At 50.4% G+C, this 10,364-nt stretch overlaps 1 protein-coding gene across 1 annotated transcript; it reads left to right on the forward strand.

Moving 5' to 3' along the window:
* Positions 1-600: 600 nt before the first annotated feature.
* Positions 601-1,596, forward strand: LOC149031014 (uncharacterized). The gene has a single exon (XM_089177042.1). The coding sequence runs from the start codon at positions 601-603 to the stop codon at positions 1,594-1,596; it is 996 nt and encodes a 331-aa protein (XP_089033168.1).
* Positions 1,597-10,364: the final 8,768 nt, after the last annotated feature.

Consider the following 10,364-nt stretch of genomic DNA (forward strand, 5'->3'; position numbering starts at 1 on the left):
TCCAATTGGGCCTGACCACGCCCTTTTGGCTGGCCAGAGCGGAAGAGTGACCACTGCGACCGTTGCTCTCCCCACTTCCGGATGCCTGGATCGCCGTAGCGGTACACACGCAGGAAGAAACACTTCACTTCTGCTTCGTCCATCGCACCGTTCGGTCGCATTCTTCTCATCGCGCTCTCGTGTCTCTCTTGTGTACAAACTTATTTTCTGTACGTAACCACGTGGCACACCACGCCGACAAATAAAATATCGTCCTACGGGATCAAAGAAATAAACAGAAATTTCTTTCCTCCACACGGAGTTTATTGGCCCATTCCTTGCGTCAGTGCAAACGCACCCTAACGCGCCGAGTAACCTCAGGGAAGGAAATTCCTAAATTGGTGACCCCGACGTGATCCCGAGGACCATCTTCTCAGCACCACGTGCTCTCCACACCACTGGATTCTCAGCACCACGTGCTCGGCAACACCACGTGTTCTGCATCACCACGTGCACATCAACGCCACGTGCTCTCCGGCGCCATCTATCTTCGCGTGAGTACCACGTTCTCCTTTACTACCGGCACCTCTTCGCCTTCAAAAGGAAATAAAAGTGAGAAAGATGCCTATCACACGCGCCGAGGCTTCCCAGCGCGATACCGAACGCCAGAATACGGCACCGGCTGCTACGCCGACCTCCGACGTATTGACCACCGCCTGCACCTGCACCTGCGCCGAGGCCAGCCAGCCCTGCAACGCCGGACGCCTACCTGGTCGCCTTCCACCCTTCACGCGTCAATACCCGGCCCTCTGGTTCGTGCAGCTAGAGGCCATCTTCGGGAAATACGGGACGCACTCGGACGACGACCGCTACTACGCCGCCATAGCAGAGCTTGACCAGCACACAATCGGGGAGCTCCAGGATGTGCTGATGACGCCACCCGCTACCGGCAAATACGAGCAGCTAAAGAAGCACATCATCGCTCGTTTCGGCGACACCGTGGAGAAACGGCTGCAGAAGCTGTTCTCCGGCCTCACCATGGACGACCGCTCGCCGTCTCAGCTCCTCCGCTACATGCGCCACCTCGCCGGCGACAGCGTCAGTGACGACGCCATCAAGGTCCGGTGGCTCGACCTCTTGCCTCCGCAGATCTCTCAGCTGCTGCGACTCCTGCAGACCATGGACCTGGACGAGCTCGCCGCCAAAGCCGACGGCGTCTGCGAGTTCGCGCCGGGCGTCTGTGCCACCCGACGGGGATGCCATCTCTCTCCGCCAGGCACCGCCCTTCTCAGGCCTCCACTCCAGCGGGATAACGGGGACGGGGAACACACGGCAACGCACGCGGTACTCGCCAACCTGACCAGCTCCAACAACCAGATGGCCGATCAACTCAACCGGATGGCCGATCAACTCAACCGGATGACCGATCAATTCCACCAGCTGACCGTCACCCTCGGCGCTCAACCACGCTCTCAATCACGCGCCCGGTCACGCACAGCCTCGGGGAGCACCGCGCCAGCAAAATCATCCTGGTGTCGATACCATCGGAAATTCCGGGAGAAGGCTCGGAATTGCCTTCCACCATGCAGCTACGAGCAGGACGGGGCGTTAAACTAGTAGCGCCGCCGCACAACTTGGCGGTACACGGTGGCGCCGCTCGATCCTTCTCGGACTTCCGCCTCCACATCCACGAGCACTCGCTCAGACAAGCGATGCTCATCGACTGCGGCTCCGTGGTATCACTCCTGCCGCGCCGCCTGGTTTCCGGACCGCTGTCCCAGGACAGTCTCCAGCTCATCGCAGCCAACGGGTCACCGATCCCCACGTACGGACGACGCCTACTCACGCTCACCCTGGGTCTTCAGCGCGAGTTCCCCTGGGTATTCACCGTCGCCGACGTGCCCGTACCCATCATAGGAGCAGACTTCCTCAACCACACGGGCCTCCTAGTGGATATTCGTAGGCAACGACTGGTCGACCCGGCCTCTTCCAAGGAATCGACGATGCACTACCGGAAGGCTTCCGTTCACGGGGTCGACGCCATCGCGGGACCCTCAGATCTCCACTATCGCACCGCCTACGACAAGCTGCTCGCTGAGTACGCAGACCTCGCACAGCCCTCGGAGAGGGGCGCAGCGCTTCTGGGCTCCTCAGTGGTGCATCGCATCACAACGTCCGGAGCGCCTGTCTTCGAGCGACCTCGCCGCCTCTCCGGCGAGCGCCTAGCAGCGGCGAAAGCCACGTTTGACCGCCTCCTGCGGCAGGGCGTCATCAGGCCTTCATCGAGTCCATGGGCCAGCCCTCTGCACCTGGTGGAAAAACCCACAGGCGGGTTCCGAGCTACGGGAGACTTCCGTCGTCTCAACGCCATCACGCTTCCGGATCGCTATCCCCTTCCGGTCATCGAGGACCTACTCGAGGATAGCGGTGGCTGCTCGGTCTTCTCGGTACTGGACCTCCAGGAGGCATACTTCCAGATTCCGATGGCCAAGGAAGACATCGAGAAAACAGCGGTCACGACGCCGTTCGGACTGTACGAGTTCCAGAGGATGCCGCTAGGTCTTCGAAACGCATCACAGACGTTCCAGCGGTTCATGGACTCCTTACTCCGGGACCTACCGTTCGTCCGAAGCTACATCGACGACCTTTTCATCCGGTCCGCCTCGCACGAAGAACACCTACGTCACCTACGGATGCTCTTCGACCGCCTACGGGAGGCCGGCCTATCCTACAAGGTGGACAAGGTCCAGCTCGGACTGCCCAGCGTCACCATCCTGGGCTACCAGGTCTCCGCCAACGGCATTCGCCCTCCGGAGCGCAAGATCGACGCCATACAGAATTACCAGAAGCCAACCACACCAAAAGGACTGCGACGCTTCCTGGGCGTCATCAACTTCTTCAGGAGGAGCTTACCACACGCTGCTCACATCCAGGCGCCGCTCAACCAGCTTCTTCGGGGTCTTCCCAAGCGCAGCCGGCGTCCGCTGGTTTGGAACGACGCAGCAGATCGATCCTTCGAGGACGCCCGACGCAGCCTTGCCGGAGCAGTGGAAACCGCTTTCCTATTGCCTACTGCTCCTCTTCGACTGGCTACCGACGCATCCAGCACGGCCGTTGGCGCCGCGCTCCTACAATTAGTCAACAGAGACTGGCAGCCTGTCGGTTTCTTCTCGCAGACGCTCTCACCAACGCAGGCTCGCTACAGCACCTATGACAGGGAGCTCCTAGCCGTCTTCCTAGCAGTTCACCACTTCCGGCGTATCCTCGAGGGTCGCCCATTCACCGTACTGACGGACCATCGTCCGCTCACCTTCGCGGCCAACCAACCCTCGGACAAGGCCTCACCACGTCAACAACGTCAGCTGGACTTCCTGCTCCAGTTTGACATCACGTTCCAGCACGTGGACGGCGCAGACAACGTCGTCGCCGATGCTCTCTCCCGGACAACGGAGGACGCTCCAGCTCCGGATGGGCCAACAAGCGCCACTACGTCATCGCCGACGCCGCCAAACTCAACCTGCGCCACCATCAGCCTACCTTCGGCACTTAGCCCAGAGGCCATCGCCGCAGCACAGGACAAGGACGACGAGCTCCCAGCGCTCGCAGCACGCACCTCACTCAACCTTCAGCGACTCGACATCGAAGGATTCAAGGTGACCTGCGACATACACGACGGGCGAGTACGGCCATACCTACCCCGCTCGCTCCGCACATCCGCCTTCGAAGCCATTCATAGCCTGGCTCACCCGGGTGTTCGCGCAACGGTACGAGAGGTATCGAGACAGTTCATCTGGCCCGGTCTACGTAAGGACATCACCGCATGGGCACGCGCCTGCCTACCGTGCCAACGCTCCAAGGTCGCGCGACACAACCGCGCAGAGCTTTCCCGTTTCAAGATCACGGAAAGTCGCTTCGAGCACGTGCACGTCGACCTCATCACGCTGCCCCAGGTAGGAGAATACCGGTACTGCCTTACCATCATCGACCGATTCACCAGATGGCCAGTGGCTGTTCCTCTCAAGGACATCCGGGCGGAAACCATCGCCAGGGCCTTCACATCGGCGTGGATCGCGGACAAGGGATGTCCGCTCACCATCACCTCGGACCAGGGTACCCAGTTCGAGTCAGCACTCTTTGCCGCACTCGCCCAGGCCTCGGGGGCCACCAGGATCCGCACTACACCTCATCACCCTCAGGCTAACGGCATGGTGGAGAGGTTCCACCGAACACTCAAGGCAGCACTAATGTGCGCTCGAGCTCCTTGGCCCGACGCACTTCCTCTTGTGCTACTCGGCCTACGGAACGCGTACAAGGAGGACCTGCAAGCCTCGCCGGCAGAGTTGGTCTTCGGCACAACGCTTCGCATTCCCGGCAGTTTCTTCACGCCCAGCAGTTCACCCGTCGACCCGACCTCCTTCGTCGGCCAGCTACGGGAACTAATGAAGACACTAAGTGCCACACCAGCAACGGACCACTCGCGCCACCACCCGTTCTTCTTTAGGGACCTCCGAACATGCTCGCACGTCTTCCTGCGAGTCGACACGGTCAGGAAACCGCTCGAACCTCCGTACACAGGACCACACCAAGTCATCCGCCGCATCAATGACAAAGTATATGTCATCCTAGTGAACGGCGCTGAAAAAGCCGTGTCCACAGACGCCTTGAAACCGGCATACCTGGACACCTCGGACGACCACCCGTCAGACGCACCCACTCATTCGCCTGCTCCGGAGCGGTCGACGTCCGCCCAGACTCCAGAGGATCTAGACCTTGCACCGGCTCTCACAACGACGCAGCCTTCGGCACCGCCGCCGTCGTCGTCAACTTCATCGTCCTCACCACTGCCAGCACCTGAAACTCGGCTAGTGACTCGGGACCCACCTCCGGCGTCCAGACCTCTCATCGTCTCGCCACCGCCCTCCGCCAAACCAAGCACCTTCATGCCTAACAGCGGAGCGCCCAGACAGAAGCATCGGCCCAACATCCTCCGCAGAGGTATCTTCCGCCTGCCTCCGGCAGCCGGTCCAGAGGGGGAGTGGCTGTGGCGTCTCGCACCAGCGCAGTGCTGACACCTCTCGGCCAACAGCGCGTAGCTGTAGCAGCGCGCGCAGGAAACGTGCTGACATCTCTCGGCCGACAGCACTAACTTACGCAAGCACCTCGTATCGCGGTTCCACAGGGGCATCCAATTGGGCCTGACCACGCCCTTTTGGCTGGCCAGAGCGGAAGAGTGACCACTGCGACCGTTGCTCTCCCCACTTCCGGATGCCTGGATCGCCGTAGCGGTACACACGCAGGAAGAAACACTTCACTTCTGCTTCGTCCATCGCACCGTTCGGTCGCATTCTTCTCATCGCGCTCTCGTGTCTCTCTTGTGTACAAACTTATTTTCTGTACGTAACCACGTGGCACACCACGCCGACAAATAAAATATCGTCCTACGGGATCAAAGAAATAAACAGAAATTTCTTTCCTCCACACGGAGTTTATTGGCCCATTCCTTGCGTCAGTGCAAACGCACCCTAACGCGCCGAGTAACCTCAGGGAAGGAAATTCCTAAAAGTTCATAACTTTTGTAATATTTTCGGGGCTCCACGATCAATTTTGACAGACCAGGGCACAAATTTTACAAGTTCTTTACTGAGGGCAATATCAAAACAATATAATTGTAAGCAGATTAAGACCACTGCATTTCATCCGCAATCGAACGGATCTTTGGAACGCTCTCATATTGTCCTTATAGAATATTTAAAACATTATATTAACAAAAGAAGCGAGTGGGATAAGTGGCTCACTCATGCAATGTTCGCCTACAATACTAGCACGCATGAGGGAACAAGATTCACCCCTCATGAATTGGTTTTTGGTAAACAGGCAAATGTGCCATCAGTAGATGTTTTAACTGGAATAAATTTAGAGGATACCTACTTAGAATATTATTTGGATTTAGTTAATAAAATAAGAACCGCACAAAAGGCGGCAAGACAGAACTTGGTGGGAGCTAAAATTAAATCTAAATATTATTATGACAGAAATGCTAGGGGTTAAAAGCTTACAGTTGGTCAAGATGTTTATCTTTTGAAACAACCAACGTCTAAATTGGAAAACCAATATACTGGTCCCCACCAAGTCCTAGAAGTGCTACCCAAAAATAACATCAAAATTAATTATAAAGGTAAAAGTAAGATTGTTCATAAAGATAAGCTAAAATTGTCGAAATCTAAAAAGTAATCTTCTTTCGTAAATATTTGTATATTAAAATATTTTGCTGATATATTTGTTTTGCCACTGACTGTACATTATCATCAGGAAGGATGAATTCCAAGGTTTGCTACGTCATCCTTTGTTGCGTCACGACGGCCTTCGCTCTATTGGGTTACGACTGTGGTGGAAATTCTGCCAACATCAGCACGGTATCATTGCTGGAGACCGGGGAGTGTAATCTACCCGTGTCTTCGCCCAACAAGTCGGTGACGTACGTGCAGCTGTTACAGCTGACAGACTATGATAATGTGCGCGTATATCAGTGCAGAGTGGAAATAGACAGAACAATTTATTACTGTGGAATGAGTTCGCATATCTCGGCGGTTCATAACGGTCGCCGCATTTATTTACTTGAAGTGTCTTCGAACGTTTGTAAAAGTATGATAAATACCGGTACACTTTCGTTGAACTCATTCACACAGATTAGTGGACTACGTGTTAACTCGACAGACTTTCGAAGTGTTACGTTAGCGGGTTCTATTACCACCGACGGTAGGTGTCAAGGCACCCAATATTCGGATACCGACGGTACGTGGGACAGTGTGGTTGTTCAAAGTGTAGTGCGCACAGACATTAGAATATACACGGGAATAGTGAAAAGTGGTGAGAACTTGATTTCCCTTAGAGGTCATATATCGTGTACTTTTTCAGAGGGAACGTGTTTCACGGACGAAAACGGTTGTGCATTTTGGACAGTTGTTCCCGGTTCGTCGTGTAATTTTGAACGGTATACGGCACTGTATGAGGGGTCAGCCACCAAAGTGACGTCATCAATCGCAATCTCACATATTACAACAATGTACTCGGTGACGGAGGGAGACACTGCCTTCGCGTTGATGGGTAAAAACGAGCTCCACATTTGCGGGTATACTCTGGTCACTACTGAACATCCCAAACTTTTTATCCTGGAAACAACAAGTGGTCATACGTTTACGTCAAAGGCAAAAATAACACCCGAAAACATGGATTTGTTTGCCTATATAAATTCAAAGTTCGTATACGTTGAGAAGCACCACCGTGACCAGCTGGAGTCTCTCTATATAAACATCTTACAACAAAAGTGCAACCTAGAACAACAGGTTATTCGAAACGCGTTGGCATTTGCGAACATTCTCCCAGATGTTTTTGCGTACACGGTCATGAAGAGGCCGGGGTACATGGCGGTGGTGGCCGGTGAAGTCGCGCATATTGTCAAGTGCACCCCTATTCCAGTGAAAATAAGACATTCGGAATTATGTTATAGAGAACTTCCCGTGATATATCAAAATTTAAGTGTTTATTTAAAACCAAAGTCGAGAATTTTAGTTAGGAAAGGTACTGAAGTACCGTGCAGCGCACTACTGCCACAGGAATATTTGATAGAGGGAACCTGGTATCAGCTGCTACCAAAGCCAACATACGTAAAGGATCCTCAGATTCTACTGCCAGACACGGATGTGGTCTGGAGATACATCGATGCGGGATCGCTCGCGACTAGTGGGATTTATACACAGGCGGATTTGGACGATCTCCGGGACCATGTAATGTTCCCAGTTGAGCAACCGTCTATTTTGAACACTATCGCGAGAGGAGCAGCTGGACATAAAGTGAAAGTTGACACGTTAAATCTTGTGGATTTTGTGGGTGAAAAGTGTGTTAGTGAATTAGCAGAAAGCGTGACCTCTAAGCTTTGGAACGGTCTTTTGAAATTCGGAACGGTCAGTTCTGCTATTCTTGGAATTGTGCTTATTTTTAAAATAGTGAAACTGATAATAGACTCTGTTCTTCGAGGGTACGCCCTGCACACAGTTTATGGTTGGAGTTTACATATGTTGGGTGCAGTTTGGGGCTCAATCACGAGCCTACTCCTCCACTTGGGGCGCGGGAAGGACGCCCGGCCCACTCAAAATTCGGACAATGGAATTGAACTTCAGTCGGTGCGCACGGAGACACCAGAACCTTCAAGCGGTGACTCCGGGGCCACCCAACCTACCTTGGATTCGAGAGGCTGCCAGACAGAAAATACACCTGGTAAGCGGGTTCAATTTCATATGGATGACGAAATCACTCAGAAATTTCGTTCGTTGCGAAAACCACGGGAGTAAATCCCATGGTTCTTCTTCTTAAGGGGGAGGTGTCACGTCCAGTGACGTCTAAATTCGAATTCCGTGCACAACACCCAAAAGTTTTAGATTTGGTAAACTCTGTCGTATTTGAATATTATTAGTCTGTTTGATTTTTGTGTAAAAGTAATTTGTTAAACTTTAGTTCGTGTAATTTTGCGTGAAAATAGTTCTATAAGTACTATGTAAACCCTGCGAGATAAATTTTTCTTTTTCTATATATACATATATCTCCTACTGTTATTTTAGTATATAAATTCGATACTTTGTATGTACATTAGTTATTAGATCAATCATAATAGATAATTTTCGTTCGCGCTAATGTACCTTGTTTTCACGCTATATACTTAAATATTTGGTAATTACACTTTCTTTTCCTTATTGTTACTATTCTTTGTAAAGATAATTCTGTATTTCTTATGAACGACCATCGATAAATTGTATTTTGTAGAATGGATAAAATAGAGTATTGAGAATCCATTGTCGTTCATAGAGGAATCTGCATTGCCGACACTGTCGGTCGGTAACTAGTTTAGTCGATAAGTAAATGTCGGTAATACCGACATTGCGTTCTTCCAGTACTGACTTGTCGGTCGACGTTATATTGGAATGATTGCTTTTAAATTATTATTTCAATGTGCATAAAATATTCATACCTTATTATATTATATTCGTTACTCATATTCTGTCTGCACGTGCATTTTTGCTGACGGCGCAGTCCCAGGAGCTCGCGCTTGATAACATTCCAATGTAACTGACGCTTATCTTTCTTCGGAGAATTCGCGCTTGATAAAATTCCAATGTAAGTAATACCGAATTCTCTTCGAAGAATTCGCGCTTGATGGAATTCCAATGTAAGTGATACCTATTTCTCTTCGAAGAATTCGCGCTTGATAGTAACTAATATTTTTGTCAGCGAATTCTTCTCCTTGACTTCGGGTCTCACGGTGTGGAAGTCAGTAGTGGGGGAAGCATTTTTGCGTAAGTGGGAGGTACTCCCACTCTTCCGAAACGGACGCTTCTTGCGATGCTGCGTTCATCCATGAAGTCAGTCCACCTTATATCGTTATTAAGTACGTGTCTAAGATTTGTCTAAACTTAGTCTAAACTCAGTCCACCTTATATCGTTATTAAGTACGTGTCTAAGATTTTTCTAATAGTTGACTAGTTTTGTAATAATTTTCTAAGTCCATTTATAAGTCCATCTCATATAATCATTTGGTACTTGTCAAAAATTTGTCTTAAGTTTTGTTCTAGTACTCCAAGTGTACTTATAAAGTCCACCTTATATAATTATTGAGTACGTTTCTTAAATTTGTCTAATGTTCGTTTAGTTTTGATTTTAAGTATTATTATATTAACCTACTACTGCGTGTGTCTAAATCTTGTGTTTGTTAAATATTGTGTGTGATCTGATTCGATTGTCGACGATTTATGAATATTAATTTGGTATTATAACTTAGGTTGTTTTACAATCAGTTTATTTAAATTTTCTTACTAAGTTATCTCTCTCTTGTTTAATGAAACTTAGTCATTGACTTTGAACATTTTATTCTTAGTTATTATTGCTATCATAGATCTTTGCAAGCCTAAGTTCTTTATCTATTGCTAAATTAATATTCCGTTAACATTGTTCGTTGATAATCGTGTGTGTGCAACAGGGTGTTTATTGTGTAACAATTTAAATCTAAATTTAAATTTTAAAATATACTATATTGTTATTCTACATTGTGATTGTGATTTAACAACTGCACCCTTCCTTCAAACGCCAATTTCGGTCAGCATATTTGGATTGCATCTCCCATTGGCCAGCACCGGAAACCAGGTAAGAATTGAAGATTAGGTTAACATCCAGGGTTGAGTTTTCTTTGACATATTGACGTCCGACGCTCCGGTATCCGCGAGTAAAGCCTATCCCGGGTAAAGTACTGGATGAGCAGGCTGACCCAAAACAGGCAGTGACTTTCTTTCTCTTATCCGAGTAAACGACTGCTAGGTCGTGACCGGTTGAGAAATCTC

Source organism: Polistes dominula, unplaced genomic scaffold (genome assembly GCF_049000335.1).
Source record: "Polistes dominula isolate Pdom_NZ unplaced genomic scaffold, Pdom_raw_medaka contig_306, whole genome shotgun sequence".
Classification (NCBI taxonomy): Eukaryota; Metazoa; Arthropoda; class Insecta; order Hymenoptera; family Vespidae; genus Polistes; species Polistes dominula.

Coding starts and splice junctions, on each gene's coding strand:
- LOC149031014 (XM_089177042.1), top strand. CDS start 601: ATGCCTATCACACGCGCCGAGGCTTCCCAGCGCGATACCGAACGCCAG.